Source organism: Vidua chalybeata, chromosome 9 (genome assembly GCF_026979565.1).
Source record: "Vidua chalybeata isolate OUT-0048 chromosome 9, bVidCha1 merged haplotype, whole genome shotgun sequence".
NCBI lineage: Eukaryota > Metazoa > Chordata > Aves > Passeriformes > Viduidae > Vidua > Vidua chalybeata.
This window is the reverse complement of record NC_071538.1, coordinates 29,554,216-29,576,050: the sequence shown is the minus strand read 5'-3', so window position 1 is coordinate 29,576,050 and position 21,835 is coordinate 29,554,216. Positions and strand designations below refer to the sequence as shown.

The 21,835-nt window shown below is 45.2% G+C and overlaps 1 protein-coding gene across 2 annotated transcripts; it reads left to right on the top strand.

Annotated features, from left to right (window-relative positions):
• Positions 1-3,364: 3,364 nt before the first annotated feature.
• PTGS2 (prostaglandin-endoperoxide synthase 2) lies at positions 3,365-11,055 on the top strand. 2 transcript variants are annotated; one of them, XM_053950252.1, is made up of 11 exons: positions 3,365-3,664; positions 4,000-4,116; positions 4,225-4,368; positions 4,795-4,938; positions 5,319-5,500; positions 6,302-6,385; positions 6,556-6,802; positions 7,707-7,993; positions 8,153-8,300; positions 8,444-8,775; positions 10,240-11,055. In XM_053950252.1, the coding sequence occupies exons 1-11, from the start codon at positions 3,535-3,537 to the stop codon at positions 10,288-10,290; spliced, it is 1,866 nt and encodes a 621-aa protein (XP_053806227.1). In that variant the 5' UTR covers positions 3,365-3,534; the 3' UTR covers positions 10,291-11,055. The 2 variants fall into 2 exon arrangements, with proteins under 2 accessions (XP_053806227.1, XP_053806226.1); XM_053950251.1 differs by lacking the exon at positions 10,240-11,055 and having other exon boundaries at positions 8,444-9,451.
• Positions 11,056-21,835: the final 10,780 nt, after the last annotated feature.

Sequence of the window (21,835 nt, the reverse complement as noted above, 5' to 3'; positions counted from 1 at the left end):
ATCTGATGTAAAGTCACACTTCTCACCTGTTTCATTACAGCCTTTGACTCGTAACTGAGTCTGTCCAGAATGCCAGGGAATTAAAACAAGAACTTAGAGACATTATTAAAAACAGAGGCTTGGAAAAGGTTTGTTGAGCAGGGTTTACTCTATGCAGATGTTAATGATAAAATGAAATCTATCATATTGGAAAGCGTTCCTCAAAACTCTTACTGGCTTGCAAATAAAACACAAGCTGTGGATTGATGTTGTTTTTCAGCAGCTGAAGTCCAAAGGGAAGCTGCTCTTAAAAAGGAAAAAAAAAAAGGGGGGGGACTCAAACTTGCTTAGGTCTTGCCTAAGTCAGATGTAGATTTTTGTGCCACCCACCTTTTTTTTTTTTTACATTTTAAAAAATATAATTATATAATTCCAGGAATAAAAACAACTCCAACTGAAGCTGATTTGGTTAACAGGGTATGCTGCATTTCCCTACACAGTGACTGATGTTCACAGGTATCCCCCTGAGGTGAGCTCCCAGCTCACCCTCCTGGTCCCCCTGCAACAGGTATGTGCCAGCAGCCCCAGCCCATGCACAAACATTCCTTGCCAATCACTGTCCATGGGATTTCTCCTGAGGGCAAGGCACTCCAGCTCCCAGCTCTCACACCCTCTATATTCATACGTAGTTTTGCCTGGAATTGTGTTCCGAACAATTCCAAAATTGCGGTAGCCTGGAAACCCCATAAATGAGGCACCTTTTTACTGCAATTTTCCTGGGGAAAATAAGCAAACCTCCCTTGTCTCCAAAGCAGGTAATGAGTACTTTTGTTTTCCAGCACAACCCAGGGTGCCAATGAAACTGCGACCCAAGTGATCACAGTGCTCCATGAGGACACAGCAGGAAGACACAGGGAAGTAGAGCCTAGTTGTCTAGCCAGGGTGATCCCATGAAAGCACAAAGCAATTTCATAATCAAACCCTTCTGTTAAGAGAGCTCGAATACTGCAAAAGACACAAAACAGTAGCTTAAAGACACCAACTTCCCCCAGAGGTCGTTCACTTCACAAGAACGTTGTCGGAACAATAACAATCCAGGATTGTTATTGTATCCAAACTGACAGCAAACTTCAGATTGAGCTCCTTCTGCCATAAAAGAGCAGCAAAAAGGCACAGAGCAAATGAAACTGATTCACATCCCAGGAAACTACTGCGCTATAAAACAGGAGATTGCCACAGTCACAGAGGGAGGGGAAAATATTTTAAACACATTAAAACAGCTCAAGGATAAATTCAACATTAATTCAGCTGGGTTCAGTTGACCCATTGCAAAATGGAGCAGCACCAGTGCTGAGAGACAATGTTTGCCCTGTTGCCACTCCATCTCCCTTTCTTTTGGTGGCATTACTGAAGCATGTCAATCCTTACAGGTCACTGCATCCTCTGTCCTGAGCCCTTGCCTTGGAAAGGTGTGAATTTATGCAGTTAAACCTAAAATAGAAACAGGAATAGCTTCAGGGCATTGCCTCATGCAGAAATGTCAGCAAATACAAAAAGGCTGAGGTTGACGAAGGTTCTCTGTTCCACAGGCTGCTCTGACCTGGGCCAAAAGGTACTTCAAGTAACAGAAAGAAAAATAACATTAATTCTTAGCAAAGATGGTTTATGTGCTAAAAACAGAAAGAGCACTTAGTTGATGCATAAAATCTCCACCTGGTGGTGAATCCTGCCACAGCAAACTTCCATTTCTGAGAAAAATTCCCTTACCAATATATAACCAGTTCTTTATCCGAGATAATCCCAAAGCAACAATTGAGGAAGGGCAGCCTTCTGAGAAGCAGTGCTATTGTATCTCCCTGATTTTTCATTATTTTGGAAAGCTGAAGAATCCCTTCAATTCTACTGCAGCTGACAGCGACACAAGTGACCTTCCCCAGCCAAAATCAGACTCGAGAGAGCTCACGTCACACTGACTGCAGCACTGGGTGGAAGGTGGGGGCTGCTGACTGGTTTTCCAGCTGCAGAAGTACTGGTTCTCAAGGGAAACATCCTCTCCAAAGCTTGGAGTTCTGCCCTGTTTCTTGGTTTACTTATTGATTAATTCAAATAATTGAAAACTTTAAGCATCATCAGTTATCTACATCTCCAGGGTCCTCTAAATCATAGCACAGTTACCTTTGTGTTATCACTTTAGGGGCGATTGTCTGGCTGCACACAATCACTTCAGTTTTCCCCTTTATGTTGCTGGTTCTACACTCTAGAAACATTTTCCTATGCATGTTGTTTAAACACAATGTCTGACTTGCCTGCTGTTCGCAGTAAAGCCTTATCGTGTGATAACAACCACAAAAGCTTTGTGAGATGGAACAAAATCAGTGTGAGATGGGCATATGAAATGTACGAAAATATGTGTAGACCCTTGATCTATGGTGCTATGCGTGCCATGGCCTGATCCACTGGATAACCAACATTCCATATTTAATTGATTTGGCTTATGCAAGAAAAAATATCACCTTTTTTACACTTGAAAAGACTGAGCAACATGTGGCTGTGGCTACAGGCCCCAGTTCAGCTGGGCTGACAGACATCCTCTGCTTAAGTGTATGACCCAGCCTGTGCTTTCTGCATGCAAATGTATAAAGAAATATTGTCTGCCTTCTCTTGATTATGCAGCTTTTTGTCTACCAGTCTTAAAACATCCAGAAAGACCCGCTACTGATGTACACAAGTTATTCACTGACCACAATACGCTTAGGGGCCAAAAATAAGATTATGATTAAATCGGCCTGAATCCACTTTCCGTCAAGCCACGGATTTGCAATGCAAACACCATCAGCCTCACAAGATATCTTTCTTGAAGCCACTATGGGTTTCTGGCGTTTAATGGTGACCTCGAGGGCGAAAGTGCAGCTCCACACTGCAGGGTTGCACAACCCCATGACATCCTCCTGCTTTCATTGTCATTCCTCACGCAACAGGCACTAAAAATAGTAGCAAAGCATTCTGGTTAATAAAAAATAATCTATGACCAAAAGATAACGTATTCTCAAAGAAATTAGGGAGAATTTGTTTACAGCGCCATATGGGGGGGGTAGGGGTGGGCGGTGGTGGGGGATTTAACGGAAAAGTACTGGGGAAAAGCCACTATTTGTTAAAAAAATGCCAAATAACAGGATTTGGTCTCGTCAGACACACTAAATTCCCTAAAACTAAACTAAAACTAAATTCCCCCTTTCCTTCCCGCTGTGCGGGGCGCTTCGCAGCGCGAGTGCTCTGCAGCCCGTGTGCGCCTCAGCCCTCCGAGCTCCTGCCGAACGCATTAAAGAAATAGTAACTCGTCAATCAGCGGAAGGCCGCGTTGCCAGGAGCCCGGCGTGGCGCCGGGCCAGCCCTGTGCCGTCCCCTCAGCCGGTGACGGGCCGTCCCTCACACCTGCCTGAGCGGGGCCAGGCCGGGGCGGGCCGGGGCTGGGGCGGGCGGAGAAATCCCCTGCTCTCTTCATGCTTCCGGCTAGTGACTCAGCCTGGCTCCGCTCGACACTGCCATAAATACGGGATGTGCGGCAGAGGCCGGCACTTGGAGCTGCCAGCTCGAGCCCCGGGGAGCCAGCCCCGCCAGCCCAGCCCCGCCATGCCGCTGCTGCCCCTGGCCCTGCTGGCCGCGCTCCTGGCCGCCGGCCGCGCCGGTGAGTCCGCGCCGCGCTCCGGAGAACGCGCGCTTTGCCTTTCTGCTTTTCCTGCTCCTCGCTCTCTTGCCATTTCTCCGCTGTGTGTGGGTGCCAGGTCCCCGCTGGCCTGTGAGGGATGATCTCCCCTTCTGAGGGGGGTTATTGCTGGCAGCAGACAAGAGGCGAATTCCTGCGCTTTTAAAGCTGCTCCCTGGTAGCTCAGAGGTTACGGCGGATGGATGGTCGCTGTGATGCCTTCCTGATCAGCGTTAAACTCCAGGGCGTTCTGCTTCGTCCTGGCAAGGTGGGAGTGTATTGCAGAGATGCTAACCCGAGCTCTGGTTCCCCCGCAGCCAACCCTTGCTGCTCGAACCCCTGCCAGAACAGAGGCGTCTGCATGACCGCTGGGCCGGATCGCTACGAGTGCGACTGCACCAGGACGGGCTACTACGGGCAGAACTGCACAACACGTGAGTATCCCACACCCTCTCCGTGGAAATGAAACGCAGTCCAATTCCAGCATTGCAGGATATCCTCCATAAGCTAATTGATAATAACCTTCCCACTGTCGTTCGCAGCGGAATTCTTCACGTGGCTGAGGCTAGCACTGAAACCATCACCAAACACTGTCCACTACATCCTCACCCACTTCCAAGGAGTCTGGAATATCATCAACAACATTCCCTTCTTAAGGGACACTATTATGAGATATGTACTAACGTGTAAGTATAAACTGTCTCTTCCAGTCCTCTTAAATTTTATTCCAGAATATTGTACTGCATTGATCTGTCTACAAACCAAGCAGCCTAAATTGCACTGAAGTTAAAACACCAAAATTTAAGACTTCTGCATGATGCAGGCTTGTATGAAACATGCTGAAGTTCAGCTTGATTCTGCTTTCTGCAAGAGTCCAGGATTTTGCTGACATGAACTTGGCATCCCATTGCTCATGTTAATAGTGAGATCCAGCTGATCAGCCAGGATCCAGTCCTGTTATTCAGTAACTGTAATCATATTTAACATCAGTAACTGATATGTGTGGAATTTACAACTGCTGCCAAATATATGCAAAAGATCTGGCTTTGTGATTTACTTTTTGAGACTAAAATGTACAGTTAAAAATAACTAAATATTTATTTGTCTTTCAGCAAGATCACACTTGATTGACAGCCCACCAACTTACAATAGTGACTACACTTACAAAAGCTGGGAAGCTTATTCCAATCTTTCCTACTACACAAGAAGCCTTCCACCAGTAGGACTTGACTGCCCAACACCAATGGGTGTTAAAGGTGAGGAATAAACCAAACACGTAATGATTGCTTGGTCTTTTCTAAGAGGAAAAAATAAGTAGTAGTTCCTATGAGACCTGCTTGTCTGTAGCCTTTTTTCAGTGTAGTTGACGTTAGGAATAACCATGTTTTGGATATATTGCTTAAATATCTAAAAGATATTATTCTGCTTCTTGCTATTGAGTTATATGCTAAAAGCGGGGAATTTAGAAATTTCTAATAAAATCAAGAAAGTGAGCATAGAAAAGTAGGTAATTCCCCTTGTTTGTATGCCACTGTCATTATATTCCACTGAAAGTCTTAAGCCTTTTTCTTAGGAATAAACTTCAGTATTGCATAAAGGGTTGTCTTGAGTATCTCACTGTCTGTTTCTCCCACAGGTAAGAAAGAGCTCCCGGATTCGAAGCTGATCGTGGAGAAGTTTTTGCTGAGGAGAAAGTTTATTCCCGACCCGCAAGGCACGAACGTGATGTTCACGTTCTTTGCCCAGCACTTCACCCACCAGTTCTTCAAGACGGACCAGAAGCGGGGCCCTGCCTTCACCAGAGCGCTCGGCCACGGGGTACGGTCACGGCTGGGGACACGGCTCGTGCTCTTCGGGAGCTGCTGAGCGGCTGGAATGGCCGGAATGGCATCCTGCAGGTTGCCAGGGGACACCTGTGCACACACTGTGCCACAATCCCGTGGGATTACCCCTTCTGTAACTGCTCCTCAGGCCAAATTCCAGTGTTCGGCAGCGTCTCTTCTCTGCGCAGAACCACATGCTCTGCACAAGTGGTTCTGTTTAAAATACCTGCCCAATGGTCTCTTACTGTTCCCAAAAATCTGCTTTCACTTAAAGCATGTTAGATGGAGTGAGTATTCAAAACTTCTCTGGACTCTGACAGCTCCAAAGAGACGTATCCAGCATTTAAGTATTGCTTATTTACTGCCAATAGACTTAGTTTAAAAAGAACTTCAAAAGCAGACTTGGATTTAAAATCTTTACCTACAAGATAGGCATCCTTTGGACAAAGAGTTCTTTACTGTAAGTGTCACTCTTATGTCCAAACCAAAGCTATAAATTGTGTGTGTATATATAGAAAGGTGTCTGCATAATAAAAAATTGCTGACACTTTAAACAGAGTCCTTTCATATTACTGATGTAACAACCTCCTCTTATGCAGAGATGGCTCCAGTTGCCAGGAAATAATTTGGCTCCATCCTAAATATCGGTGCATGATACTTATAAGGTAGCAGTAGTATAATTGAAAGGTAAACATCTAAGGGGTGAACTCCTGTTGGTATCCATTGAAGAGGGACTTATCCTAAAATAGCAAAAAATGCAGGTTAGCTTCATGTCCCAAATGCTTTTATTTTATAGGTTGACTTGAACCACATTTATGGAGAGACTCTGGAGAGACAACTTAAACTGAGGCTTCGAAAGGATGGAAAGCTAAAATACCAGGTATGTCTTAGCTCAGAATTCCTACCTTCTTACTGGATGGCATAGATTTCCTAAATTAGTGCTGTGTGAATGGTGTAGGTGATCTAAAGTGTGAGTCAGAGCTGAGAGAGTGGACAGAGCTTATCCAAAGCATCGTAGCTCACAGCTCCTGTTGTTTCCCCCTTGCACAGATGATCGATGGAGAAATGTACCCGCCGACGGTGCGGGACACGCAGGCAGAGATGCTGTACCCACCCCACGTGCCCGAGCACCTGCGCTTCTCCGTGGGGCAGGAGGTGTTCGGGCTGGTGCCAGGGCTGATGATGTACGCCACGATCTGGCTGCGTGAGCACAACCGCGTCTGCGACGTGCTCAAGCACCAGCACCCCGAGTGGGATGACGAGCAGCTCTTCCAGACCGCCCGGCTCATTCTGATCGGTGAGAGCCCTGCTGCTGTGTGCAGCCCCAGCCCGAGCCTGCATGGCTGGAGTGAGGGGGAAGCTATCCCCTAAACTGGGGTGTGAGTGGCTCCTTCGTGGCCTGTCGCTGGGGTTGTGTTGTGGTGTAGCTTCCCCCTAGTTCTGCTAAAGATGGAACTGAAGAAAACTCAGGGACAGTCAATTCCCTTATCTGAGGGAAGCAGAACTGAAAGCAGTGAAAAGATAGGAAGCTCAGGTTCCTTTCTCAGAGAAAGCCTGTGAGAGTGGATGACCTCAGGCTCCCTGATCTGGGGTTTTGTTTTTTTTTTTTTCCTAGGGTTGGGTCAGCTCAGGTATGCTTTAAAAGAAGGGCTGTGATTAAGTCTAAAGTTCAGAAGGTTATGTAAAATGTAATTCTGCATAGTTCTCCTGTCTAATTGTGTGCCCAGTGATATTTAATCTTATATAAATGGTGATGTGCTCTAAGCTGGAAAAAACCTTGCCTCAACTGAAACCATAAACCAAGACAATTGTATTACCTAGTTCAGAAGCTGAGATTTGCTTTCAGACATCAACTTTCTTCATTATCCCCTCCCTCTGTCCTAGAGAAATTGTATAACTGAACACAGTGTAAATACTGGTGTGTGCTGTTCTGTTGAGGGTGCAAAGAATTGTGTCTTGAGAGGGGGAAAACAGGCTGTAGAAAATACCTCACTACACACAGCCGAGAACTCTTGGGATCTGAAGTACTGTTCCACCCCTTAGTCACATAAAATATATGAATTGCTTTCTAGGAGAGATTACAGAAAAGTGTTTGTTGTCCTGGTCACTGTAGTATATTTTAGAACAGTTCAGAAATGGTGTTTTCCCTGCCACTGAGAAGAAGCAGTGCCAACATTCTCTCCTGTTCCTTTGTCCAACAGGAGAGACGATCAAGATCGTTATAGAGGACTATGTGCAGCACCTGAGTGGGTACCACTTCAAGCTGAAGTTTGACCCCGAGCTGCTGTTCAACCAGAGGTTCCAGTACCAGAACCGCATCGCAGCCGAGTTCAACACCCTGTACCACTGGCACCCACTGCTGCCCGATACCTTCCAGATCCACGACCAGGAGTACACCTTCCAGCAGTTCCTCTACAACAACTCCATCATGCTGGAGCATGGACTATCCCATATGGTCAAATCTTTCTCCAAGCAAAGTGCTGGCAGGGTAGGTCCTTCCTCAAGTTGATGGTGAACCAACAGAAGCATGAGCCTCTGGGGTTGGGACAAAGGAATGGGATAAAGCTATTTAAAACTAATCACTGGAAATGCACAACTTCCTGACTTATATCAGGAGATCTTACAGCTTTTCCTCTTTCATGTACAGGTTGCTGGTGGGAAGAATGTTCCTGCTGCAGTACAGAAAGTGGCAAAGGCCTCCATTGACCAAAGCAGGCAGATGAGGTACCAGTCCTTGAACGAGTACAGGAAACGCTTCATGCTGAAACCATTCCGATCCTTCGAAGAGCTTACAGGTAAGAGCCCTCATCCTTCCCAGCAAATGAGAGACATTGGCTTAAAATGCCCACAGAGTCCTGCAGTGTCATTACTGGGCTTGAGCAGGACAGTCTTGCACAGAAAATGGAGTTTTTCCACTTACACTTTTTACTCGTTGCAGGAGAAAAAGAGATGGCAGCAGAGCTGGAGGAGCTGTACGGGGACATCGATGCCATGGAGCTGTACCCAGGCCTGCTGGTGGAGAAGCCCCGGCCCGGGGCCATCTTTGGCGAGACCATGGTGGAGATGGGAGCGCCGTTCTCCCTGAAGGGGCTGATGGGCAACGCCATCTGCTCCCCCGAGTACTGGAAGCCCAGCACCTTCGGGGGCAAGGTGGGCTTCGACATCGTCAACACGGCCTCTCTGCAGAAGCTCATCTGCAACAACGTGAAGGGCTGTCCCTTCACTGCCTTCCACATCCTGCCTCCCGAGCCCACCGAGGCCACGATTAACGTTAGTACCTCAAAAACTGCCATGGAAGATATCAACCCCACGCTCCTGCTGAAAGAGCGCTCTGCCGAGCTGTAGACATCCAGCTATCTCTCTATTTATTTATTTAACTGTGTTATTTATTCTATTTATGGCCTAGTATTTAAAAAAACAACTTGAGCATCTTCATTGTGGGGGTTGCTTTAAATTCCTTACTGAGGTAAGGCTTAAATTTACAAAAGGGATTTTCTGTGTTTCAGCTTGACAGTGGTGAATCCCTTGTTTAAAATCTTCTGTAACAGAATGATGTATTCCAAAGTGGATAAAGGTTCCATCTTCTTTTTACTATTGTTTTATACTTGATGAAGGGGAGTGGTGGTTATTCTGTCTGGCAGTTTTTATAGGTCACATAACACTACAAAAGCAACTTTTTTTCTCAGCAAGTTGAAAGCAGCTATTGACCTAAAAGTACAAGAAAAAATCTGACTTAATGAAAACTGCCAGAAGAGATTATGGATTTCATATGAGCACTCAAAAATTAACAAAAAATTACTTGAGACTCACTTCTTCATGTAAGGTCAGAAAATGCATTGCATTTGTTGTTGATACTACCTCTCCCTCACTGCAGAGAGGGCACTTTGTATCATAACTTAATGTCTCTTATGTACAAATCCACTTCTGGATTTAGATGAAAGTAAATTTTTTTACAGCTTTATAAAAATACGTTTTTAATGTTTTAAATATTTAAAGTAAATTTTTTTACAACTTTTTAAAAATATGTTTTTAATGTTTTAAATATTTAAAGAAAATAGTACTTTTCCTGGATTCTACTTATTTTTGAAGGAAGTGTGACCGATGTATTTGTTGTGAAAGGGGATGAGAATGAGATACTGAGCTTAGCAGTAACTGACTCTCAGGCTGCAATACAAGGCTGCTTGCATTTGGATAGGGATGTTTTTATTATGTAACTCTGGGGAGGTCTTAAACTTGGCCCAAGGCACTGGGATTCTTTTCATAGCTGTAGTTCTCTGGTCTACTTGATAATGTAATTTTAATGTCTGTTACTCTAAGGACAGGAGGACAGTACAGCTGGAGTTAGGGTGTGCTGTGGCTTTGTGCTCCCAAAAACAGGGGGGCTGTAAACTGAGCAGCTCTGTAAATACACAGAGAACTGAACACAAGAGATTCAGCAGCACTTCCAGGCACAGGAGGTAGCTCTGCCTGTGTGCACAAGCTGTACGTGCAATTTGTACTTCTATTTATTGGGGTGGGGGGAGGAGGGATAATGTTTTATTTATCATTTATAAACAGAATTATTTTAAGTAAGTGGCTTAAGCTTCTTTAATACTGGCCAGCACAAAATCTCCTAGACATATTTGTCCTAATCCAGCAGTAAAATATCTAGTCTCATCTGGGCACATAGATTACACAGGATCTTGTATAGGACTTCAGACTTTGCATGTAAGGGTATCTTTTTTTAATTTCTAGAGAGGAAATATAGAAGATGATCTTCCCATAAAAGCAACTGGGGAACTATAGGGAAAAAGAAAATGTCACTTCAGACTGGAATAGAGCAGCAACCGGGTATTCTGTGCCCCTGCCCAAAATTACTTGACTACTTGTGGAAAAGGACTTGAGTTTTCTATTTCATCTGAACTCTCAAGCACTTGTAGAGGCTTGTGCTTTGTACCAGCTCTGGCAGCAGTGTAGTTTGTGGCTTCTGTTTCCATGGATTTGTGTAGAGCCAGCCGTGCCTCGTGCTGGGTAGGGCTGTAGTTGTGGCCATCAACAGCAGAGCCAAGCTGTCCTGCAGCCATCGATACCAGTGACTCATCTGGAGTGGTCCTTGGTATGGATGCTGTGGGAGCAAGAAGGGCATTTGTTTTCCTTTCTCTGTTTGAAGCACGAAGAAGGGAAAACCTTCTCTCCCCTTGTTTGCAAAGGAGGTCAGTACTGTATGTGCTAACGAGTGAGCACTGCTCGGACACTTGTTCCTCGTGCAAATTGTCCATCAGATCCAGCTCTGGGCACCCTTCAGAGCACCCTTCTGCCATTAACCCAGGAGCAGGGTTTGGCAGAGAGTCAAAGGGAGACAAGTCTGGACAGATCGAGTTATTTTGGGGTAGGCACAGAGGAATTCCTCAGACCACCCCACTTGAGTTAAATTACAGGCTGCTTCAGCAAGGATTCCTGTGCACTCTGCGTTCTGTACTCTGCAGCTGCTAAATGTGGATGTTTGAGATTATTTATTTAAAATTCTGTGAATTGTTTTTCACTTTATTTTTGTAGGACAACAATGTTGTTAAAATGCAATTGTTTATATAAATAAATTGAAAACGTTACCTTTATGTGCTCCTTTGTATGTGTTTTCCTTCAGCAGTATTTAGGGTGGAACAGTTCTTTAACTGATTACATGGAGAATTACAGGGCATTACCAGCAACACTGAATTCTCTGATGTGTTGAACCCAAGATGCCTGTAGCTTAAATTGCCCAGATGGAGTAATTTTTTTCCCTTTGACCTCAAGTGAAAAGAGATTTCACTGTTCCATCCCTGGAGGAGCCAGCTCCTCTTATCTATGGTAGAGCTGCCAGCACAGCCCTGGCAGTCTCAAAGGGAAAGTACAATACTGGAGTTGCACAACACCACCTTGGTGTAACTGACTTCCCTTCCTCTCTTCCCTTTTCCCAGGCTAGAACAGCCTAGAGCTGTTTCCTTTCATGCTTGGCATTCTCCAGAAGGGGAAACTGCTTTGGAATGCAAGTGACCACTAGACCAGAGCAGGGCTGTGCTTCCTGAAAGCTGGAGCAGGAGCTTGGACAATGTGTCCAAGTTTCACCTCTGGTGAGAAACGAGGGGAAGCTGAGAAGGAGATGTGCCGGGAGATCACTGTACTGCCTGTCAGTCACCACCTGCACCAGCCTCTGACCAAATGTCACCTCAGTCCCCTTCAATCGTCCCACTGCTGACTGTCCCCAGTACTCACCCATCCCAGTACTGGTGCCCTGTTCTCTCACAGCCTCTGCCTAGAGACCAGCCCCAGAGCCACAGTACTTCATCCAGAGTCACCTTCCTTCTAGCCACACAAATTCCTCTTTGATCCAAGCTCATCCCAGTGTCCCACAGGTCAATATTCCCAACAACTCTCCAGCCCTCAGAGTGTGACAGTTCTGCCTCTGCTTTAGACCTCGTTTTCATCTCCACAGATGTGCAGTTCCTTTGCATTCCTCCTGTACCCAGGCACCTAAACACCTCCAGCAATTCTCCTCACCACTCACTCCTCATCACTTCAGTGACCATCTTCAGTCCCAAAAATGAAACATCCTGAGGACTCTTGCAAAAGCATCACTTCAGTGCTTCTCCAGGCTGTGGGTGAATGGGGCAGGTGCAGACCACATGTGGGGCTTTTTTCCTTTAACACCCAGTCAGCTCATTGTCCCCACAGGTGAATTGCCACTTCCCTGTTTGGGGAGGAAGCTGAGCAAGGGAGGAGGGAAGACAAGGCCGGTGGTTTCAGTGGGAGATGACGGGCAGCAGTCAGGAGGCTGCGGGATCATCCATGGAGAAGGTGTTTTGGGTGACTGCTGCCCTAATTAGGGGAGGGCCAGCCTGAATGGATTCGAGCACAATGGCTGAGATAGTTTGATTGAGGAGTTCCTCCTTCCCTCTGAGCAAGGGCATGTCCTGATGACACAAAAGACAAGAATGTTCCCCAGAGGAAACCTGCCCTGCCAAATTCTTGCTCCCCAGGCTGGGTTGAGAGAACTGTTGCACCCTAGGAAGTGTGATAGAGGAGGGGGTTCAGCAGGAAGTCCATCCAGGCTCACGAGAGCTCCATGCTTTGGGAAGAGGTCCCCTCTCATCTCTGCCAAGGGCTTTCCCCAACATCACTCCCTCTGCCCACTGCGTAGGAATTCCTTGAGCACGCTGAGTCGGAGCCCTGCAGGCACCTGACTAGATTGGGTTCTGCACCTGAGCTGAGCTGAGCTGAGCTGAGCTGAGCTGAACTGAGCTGAGCTTCACTGTGAGCTCCCAAGGCAGCTGCTTTTCTAGATTCCAGGAGACCTTCCTCCAACAAGTGGCTGTAAGAAAATAATCCTTTGGTTTTCAGCATTAATCCAGAGAAGTCAACAGGTGCCTTGGCTGGAGAGAGGGAATGGATCTGCCACGTGTTCCCTGCCTGTCCACAGCCAATGAAATAGGTGAACAGCTCTGGAAAGCTTATTGCAAATCTGTGCTGCTCCCTTTGGAAGACCAGGAAGGAAAACACCAAAATGTTGTAGGAATGTACATATAGGACAGAAAAGAGCAGGCTGTAGTTCTGTGCTCTAAATGTGGAAAAGGAGGTGAACTGAGACATCCTACCCCCTTTGCTAAAATGCATGAAGAGGGCCACACAAGGCAGAAATGCAGCGATATCCCAAAGGAATATCATAGGGAATAAACCCTCCTTGGGAAGAGCTGAGTGCTCCTCTTCCTTTAATCTGGGATTTCAGTTTGCAAATAACACTGGATTAGACTCAATTTGCAGCAGGATTGGACTCAATTTGTAATTCTTTCCTCTGATCTTCTTGGGGTTTTTTTCCTATTAGCATAAAATCTGGGACTTCTGTGCTTACTTACAGAGTAAGTCCAGATATTTTCATTAATAATGGCAAGACACAGATCACAACCAAAATCAAACCCAACCCAGTTTTCCATTCAGCGATTTTCTTGTCTGAAAAACCTGAGTCCGCACTGAAAATCTCAGCATTCACATCCAGCCAAAGCTCCGGAGAGCAAAGCCAGAGGTGGCCTGGGCAAGCTGGGAGCTGAGCAGCTTTGGGAGAGGGAACCTGTTAAAGCTGGTGAGACCTCACCAGTTTGCCATTGGAGAGGGCAGGGTACAGAGCACTCTGAATCTGATCCATGCTGGTTATTTTCATCCAGCAGGCATTCCTCATCAAAGAGAAAGCAAGGCAGGGAAACCCTAAACCTGGGCGAAGAAGGCAAATAATGTTCAAAGACTCTGCTTTCAAACCAACCCACTGCATACCTATTGAGGATCTCTGCATCAATGCCTCATCCCTGGAAGTGTCCAAGGCCAGGCTGAATGAGGCTTGGTGCAACCTGGACACCTGGAAGTGGCAGGGGGTAGAGAGGATCTTTAAGGTCCCTTCCAACCCCAGCCAGTCTGGGTTTCTATGATTCTGTCTAGCCTATAGCAGGGCACATCTACAAAAACTTGAAAATACTTTGCATCTTCTAATCAACTGCAACCCTAATATATATATATGTTTTTTTTTATGTTAAATTACTTAACACTTACCAGAAAGACACTGGCAAAACACAAAGTGTCACACAACCAGGAGCATCCTGCTTGCAAGCGCCTCAGATCTTAACATAATAGAATCAGAATCAACAAGGTTGGAAAAGACCTCCAAGATCAAAGTAGCAGCTCATCCTTCTGTCTCAGGACAAGCCCCACAATCCTTCCAAGGCACTGTGGGAGCTGCATTCCTGCTCTGTATTTTATTTTCTGGCAGTAACCAGGTGTAGCCCAGGCTCACTCCGTGGTGGATGTAGGTGTGTGCGAGCATCCCTGTCCAAACCTGCCCTGCTGACAGGGAACTTTAACACCCATTCGTTTGCCCCAAAAGCACCGCGTTTGAGGTTGACTTTCCTCTGAGAGTACCTGAAACCTCTGAAACACACACACTCCCCGCAAAATTGCTAGGAGTGAGAGCAATGCCCAGGACACTGAGCAACTGTGGAGGTGAGAAGGCCTTTTCCCCAAATGGTCTCATCTTCCTTTCCCCTTTAGAAGATCTACCCAAAGAAATTATTCCATAGGCATTCGTCAAGGGAACACCGTGCAAACCACACAGGCTTCAGCTAACAGGGATATCCCCAAATTTATGCTGGAAGGTCCTTAGAGGTGGGAGGTGAAACCAAGACCACAAGGAGCACCAGGACTTTGGGGTAAAAACCCAGCAAAAGGATCTTTTAATATGATTTTAAGCACTGAAACTCTCCAGTGAGCCATGACAGAGTAACAAAACACAGCTGTTCTCCAGCAGCTCCAAAACCCTGCCCTGAGAGCTGAGACAGCTCAGTGTCCTCGCAGTTGTGGCTTTCCAGCTTGTTGCCTAGACAAGATTAATTAATCCCGCCTAACAAATAATGGCAGAGTTTCTAAGTAGCAGTGGTGGGTACTCATTAAAGCAAATCCTGGCTGAGCTGGCACAGAGGTGAAATAGCAGCTCTTGCACAAGGCAGGGATGTTCCATGTGGTGATGCCATCACATCCAGAGCTATTACGTCCAAAGAGGCAGGGAGGGAGAGACCATTCCAACTAAATCAGGGCTGGGATTTTTATAGCATGGAGAATTTCAGTGAAGGCAGGAAAAAAAAAAAAAAAAACAAACATTTTAAAATTAGAAATGGAGTGAGTTTTCTGAGTGTCCAACGAATTGGTAGAATTTCAGGCAAACTCAGGATGTGTTTCTGGCAGTGGGACAGTGAACCATCTTTTCACTGCTTGCTAGGTCAAGTGTTTCAGTATTTGTCATCATAACTGACCCAGGCTGGATGGGGAAAAAAGATTTCCCAACCTAGTCATGAAGAGGAAGACCTATTTATAAATGAAGAAAATGATTTAGCATCATTCCAAAGGGTAGATGGCATAATTGTATAGTAAGAAACCTTGTATGTTCTACATAGCCTTCACTCTGTATCAGGAATCATTTTCATTCTATTATAAATTATATTTCCAGCTCAGTAGGTGGATAAAACACTGATCTGAAGTTTCTGTTTGTTTTTCCTCAGTCTGAAGAAAGAAAAAAGATCCTTATCTCATTTTGAGGAAAATTTGAGGGGCATATGAACACCATCCATGAAGTTAATGTCTCCCATAACTGCAGAACAAATATCAGAACACTCAAGGAGAGATGAGACTTTGAAAAGTGACTCTACTTCAGCAGAGCCCAGGCGTTTGTTTTATGTTACTCCTGGGCGCTCCTGAAAGCATCTCTGAAAATTTTCTGTCTGACAGTGAAGTCCACAGCGCCCCCAGAGTGCAGGCAGGTTTTCTGAATCACCTAGGAAGGAGATGCCAAATGTGTAAGGCTTTTCAGTTAAAATATCCCTTTAAATAGAAGAAAAATTAGGGCAGGCAATGGTTCATAGCAAGCCATGTTTTTAAAAGCAGCAGCAAAAATAAAACCATTTCTCATGTGAATTGAGAATAAAAATCCCCAGGGTTCCTTTTATTTTTTAGGAAGTTGATTTCCTCTTTGAACTCACTTCCTCATTCACCCTTTGTTGCAAATATTTCTTGTAAAACCCTTTAAATCTTCTCTGCAAATTAGTGAACATTTACCACCATTTTCCTTAATATTTGTTTATTCAACAGCCAGGTCTCCAGTGCCTTCAGCTGTTAAAGGTGTCATTGGTGAAACTGCATGTGATTTGCATGACATTGGGCTGTTGTAAACATAATTTGCACTTCCCACCCTCCTTCTTCAGCGAATGCAATGGCAAGAGAGATGCAAAGTTTTTTCCCTATGGAATCTGTTAGAGACTGAAAATGTACCGGTGTGATTCAATACAAACCAGCACCTTGGGATGCTCCATGCTCTGAACCAATCTGAAAAACTCTCCTGCAGCTGTGTATCAGATTTAGAACTGACTTCTGAAAAATTCAAGAGCTCATCTGCATCTTCTGACATTGCAAAAATGGACAGGGAAGCACCCTAGCAAAGGTTCCAATGAGATTTCTGTCACTTTTCATTTCAGACAGGTACTACAAGAACAAACTCCAAAATAGAAATTTAATGATTTTTTAAATTTTTTGTCCTCTTCACTTAGAGACCAGGAACCAGAAGACAGACTGAGGAATGATTTCATAATAGTTTGTCCGAGAAAAAAATACATTGAGAGAAGGATGTGCTGCTCCCAATCACATTAAATCTGTTTGCTCATCCTCAGTAACTACAAAATTTACTGGGGGAACTGGAAGTCAAGTAAATCATCTTGAGTGACTAATAAAATTTTTATTTATTTGCCTCTAGCTCCATTTTCACACAAAGATCCATCCTTTAAAAAGGAAGCTACATTACTCATGAACAGCACCTGAATGGGTAGGCAACATGGGAGGTTATGATTAAGGTTCTTTATTACTAAAGGGCCATAAATGCACACATTTTGACAGAGCAATCCATCATTGCCTGACTTGCACAAAGCCAGCCCCACCTTCCAGTTCACAGCCAGACTCAATTCTCCTCAAATCAAGTTCTTCCTACTCCACTGGTGATTTTTAATCAAAAATAATGACTGCACACTTTGAGTCCCCTAACAAGCCCCCTCCTCATTTCTCCTCCCTGCTTCTCATAACCCTGACAGGGCACAGACTCCAAGGTGATAAGAAGTAAAGTGCATTTACTTGTAAAACAAGTTCATACAAGCCAAATTTTTCTGCAAATTTTGCTTTGTAATTTTATTGAGCTAATTTTCATAAATCTAAAATCTATCTAAAACCTTGGAAATGTGAAAATTTGGACTTGGAGCCTCTCTTTTTTTTTTTTTTTTTTCCAGACAATAGTTTTCCAGTTCTATCCTCCGATCTATTTTTAAAGGAGGAATATAGGGACCATTCCCAGGTGAAAGGAAGAGCTGCTTTGCATTTATTGCTTTTTAGGTAAGAGCTGGAGCATGTCTCCAAATCCAGTACTAAAAGTTATAATAAACGTCTTCCAAGTTTTGATCATCATAATGTAAAATACTCCTCTGCAGACTATGATAAAACCCCTTTTAGGCTTCTTGATAGTATTTAAACAAGAACATATGTTTAGTACTTAAGAATATATTAAAGAAACATATTAAAGAAAGAACATTTTGATTTAGAATAGAATATAACATAGAAATCTTGCAATGGATAAAAGTTAAGTTTGAAGGAAATACAGACCTACTGAGATAAGGAACTGCATGTCAGGCAATAAACAGCTTAAGCCCTACTTCACAATGATATCAGAAATCAGAAGAGGTGCAATGAAACCGATTTTAAAATAAATAAATACATGAATTATAACAGGGAAACACAATAGGAAAAATTCATGGGAGGGCAGTGCTGAGGTTCCCCTGGCTGAGTGCAGCATTGAGAATAGCAATGTGGGATTTTACTCTCAAATTAATTTTTTCTTTCTTGTAAAAAAAAAATATTTATGATCTCCTCACAATGTCCATGCATGTCTAGCCAAAATCTTCACCTTCCCATCCCTAAACACAAAGGCGTGGGATCGTAGAATGATTTGGATCTTCTTCTTCCACCCCGTGCGCTGTTTGCAGACACAAGGATGGACCTGCTCTGTTAAGATGTCATGGGCCACGGCCAGTGCTAAGGAGAGAAATATTCCTCACACAGGGCACCAGATATGAGTTTGCGGGCCCCAAGTGGGGCAACTCCCTGGGGGCTCCCCTGGCAGGGGAGACCCTCCTGGAGCAGTTCTGTCAGGAACGAGAGACCCATTGGACTTTTTCGGTCTTCAGCTTCTGTTTATTGTTATCTTATCAAAACTTCAGCACGCTGTCTGCACCAGATTCTGTGTGCAGGAAAAGCAGCACAAAAATGGCTAACAATCTCTTGTTACAAGGCCTTTTAAGTCTAACAAAAAAATAAGCTACCCAATTAAGAAGTGACACCTAAATTATTTTCCTTTCTAACCCAATAACTGACCCTTAAGACCCGCAATGCAGATTTTTCTACCCAATTACAAGATACCACCTAAACCCAAGAAGAAGGAAGAAGGAGGAAGTAAAATGAACTTGAAACAACACCCTATACATCTTGTTCCATCTTGTTCCCATCTAGGACATACTAAAAATCCTAAAACCTAAATTTCTGACCCATGTGACATACTTCACTACTCTCTACAATCTATTTCACAGTTTTGTGTTTTCTAATTTATCTTGAGGTCTAGGAAACTTTCTCCATGAATGAGGGTCAAAGTCAGTGCTCCCCTGGGGGTCAGGACAGAGCAGACAGAGAAATATTCCCAGTGCCCTGGGTTTCCACACTGAGGAAACTCCTTCGGACTCAAGCTGGGCCCTGGACTTTTCCTGATCTCCAACAAAAGCATCTTTAAGGTGAAGTTTATTTTGCTCTGTAACATTACGCATCTCAAGTGGCCTCAGGATGAGTAAGGAGCGGACGTGTGGAGCCGCATTCACCCAGAGCTGGAATCCCCTTTTGCCCCCACCCCGCCAGAGCAAACAGGAGCTCATTTCCATCTCCTTTGTGTCCTGGGAAGCAAGGAAACCACTCAGCTTGAGCCCATGGAAATTTTCAGACAAATCAGTCTTTTGTTGGAATGTAATACTTTGGAGAAAAGCCAAGTTCAACTAAAGTATCCTTGGGAAGTGTTTCTCAGGTCTAGCAAGGAATGTTTTGGTCAAAACACAGCTGAGGCCTTCCTCCTCCCCTCCATCTGCCAGAGAGAGCAGAGGTTTAACCTCTCTTGGACCAGTGCTTGGGATGAGCATTTGTGACACCTCAATCCTCCAGGTAAGTACATTAACTCCCAATAAAATCACTGTTGCAGGGTCACTTTCCCCATCAATTCCTTTATTTAATTTAAAAATCCCACAACTTTAAGTTTCCATTTCTCTTCTGTCATCAAATGGGAACATTTTTGTAGGATGACAGATCTTCTCCTGCCTACCACTAGTTCTGGAGCAGAGTTCTTTGGCCCAGTTGGCAGAGAGAGCATCACCTGGACAGTGTATTCCCAGGGCCACGATGCTCTAAAAGGAAACAAAGGCCAAAATATGATTGCATCACTTGGATCATATTTCTTCAATTATCATAGAAAAAAAAGATGTTTTAACATGGTATGTATAAGCTGTTTGGGATTTGAAAGCCTAAGGAAAATTAAGATATTTAATGCTGCCCTCAAATGAACTGAGACAAGGAGAAATGTTTTAAAATTCCCCCTATATGCAAAGTGGAACCATTGTCAAGCACAAAAATTCATGCTAGAGCACAGCAAAACCGCCTTTGGGAAACAACCCAAATTAATTTAAATTGGGTAGGGAAAACCCTACCTATTTGTTTGTTCTGACTCTGATGTCAGCCTGTGAAGGCGTGTGAAGATAGAGACACCAACCCGTTCATACTTTCGAGCCCTACGTGGCGCATCTGACGCACTCCAGGAGGGCAGGACGTGAGGGGTGCAGGATCTGCTATGGCACCACGGCTCCCTCCTCCCCTCCTTCCCAGAGCATGGTGCAGAACAGAGCCCTGGAATGCTGGGGGGATGCAGCCAATCATGGGCCCAACCCTGGAGTCACTAAGCAGAGCCTGGTCACAAGTGGTCCCTGCACAGGGAATGGGGAAATCTGTGGTCTGATGGGAAAGGGAGACTCGGGCTGCCTGTGGGGTCAGAAAAGATCTCGGAGTTATGAGACACTTGGGAATATTAACAAAACCCAGCCCTTTGTGTGATGCCATGGTCCCTGGGGTTCCCACCACAAGCTGTGGGTGCTGGGAACAGCACAGTGTGAGGGTAACCCCAGCGTGTCCCAAGTGTGAGGATTCCCCTGGCACCTTCTGTGCATCTCTCAGAGGACACCGCTACAGGACACCAACTTGAGCACATCACCCAGAGCTTCATGAACACCAGGGAAGTGGGGGAGAAGCACAGATAAGAGCCCTGCAGCTGCCAAAACTCAGTGGGGCTGATCTCAGGTATCCTGGCAGCAAGACTGGCAGTCCAACTGCTGTGGAGCTTTAAATTGAATTATTTGAGGTTTGACTACTGCTCCAAGAGCCTGGACAAAGGAGGCACCTCCTGGATGAGGGCAGAAGTGCTCCCTGATCCCTCCTGCCATTTCCAGTGTTTCCTCACTCCCCTTTCCTCTAGCAGGGCTCTCTGCAGGCACAAAGACCTGGAGAAGTTTCCTGGAAAGGCCGTGCAGAGCTGACACACATTTTAATGGCCAGCATTCACTGCTTGGCTCAGTGCCTTTGGAAGAGCTCCACAAGCTCACTTGGTTTAGCTCAAGACCCATCACCACAGTGTGGGGATGAACCCCAGAACCTCTAGGGTGGGGATGTTCTAGAAGAAGGATATGTGAAAGGGCATTGCAATGAGAACTGCTCCACAACTGCAGGAGAAATATCTCAGCGGCCTTTCCTTAAGGGTCTCAAACATCAAGCCTGTGTCATCAGTTCTTCCAACCCTTCCATGCATGCAGTGCTCCATTAATTATCATTGTTCATAGTCTCATGGTACCCAGAGGCCTCCATGGGCAGCAGCTCTTGTGGTCCAGAAACAAAAAGTAGCAACACAGACCTTCATGTGAAAGGCTTCCTTTTCAGAAAGACACAACTCAGCAGAGAAAGAAAGCATCCAAAGTGTGGTGGCTTTCCTTGTGTAGGAAAAAAAATATCACAAGGAGACAGAGTCAAATATGGAGCAAAGGAAGAAGAGGAACAGGAGTGATGAAGAGAAAGTGAAAGTGAAGTAGGAAGAAGAGAAAAAGGGAGATGCTGAGAGCAAAGGAATGAGGGCAATGGAGGAAGGAGAAGGCTCTGGAAAGCAATAAACAGCAGAGGCATTTGAGAGTGGGCAAACAGTCACTGAGCAGGAACAGTCAGCAGTGGACATCACACCATATCCACACTCCCAGCTGGGCAAGGTCACCAGGGAAGGGGGCAGAAAGGGCTGACAGATATGATGTGGACATTCAACTGTCCCCAGGAGCTCCAGCTGTCTCCAAGGACAGCCCCCTTGGGCTGGCTCACCCGGCACATCTGCAGGGCCACCATGGATTTTCCTGCCCTCGCTCCACTGCCTCTGCTTTACAGCTCTTCCTTGCTCTTTTCTTTTCCTTTCCTTTTTACAGACCAGCCCTTGTTTCTGGTGGCTCTCCCAAAGAGATTTGTCTGTCAGATTTTACTCCTTTTGACAAATCCCAGGAATTTCTTCCCCCTGAGGAAGGAGGCAAACCCACGGCCCCCCTCCTGTCTGATCCTTCTCCAGTTGCTTTGCAAAGACGACTGAGCTGTGACTCAGAAGACAAAAAAAGAACCTTTTCTCCCCAGTGTA

Excerpts from the sequence above, each read along its gene's own strand:
- PTGS2 (XM_053950251.1), top strand. The coding sequence starts at position 3,535 with ATGTGCGGCAGAGGCCGGCACTTGGAGCTGCCAGCTCGAGCCCCGGGG. Across the intron at positions 4,939-5,318 it reads AACACCAATGGGTGTTAAAG|GTAAGAAAGAGCTCCCGGAT; the intron begins GTGAGGAATAAA and ends TTTCTCCCACAG. Across the intron at positions 8,301-8,443 it reads ATCCTTCGAAGAGCTTACAG|GAGAAAAAGAGATGGCAGCA; the intron begins GTAAGAGCCCTC and ends TACTCGTTGCAG.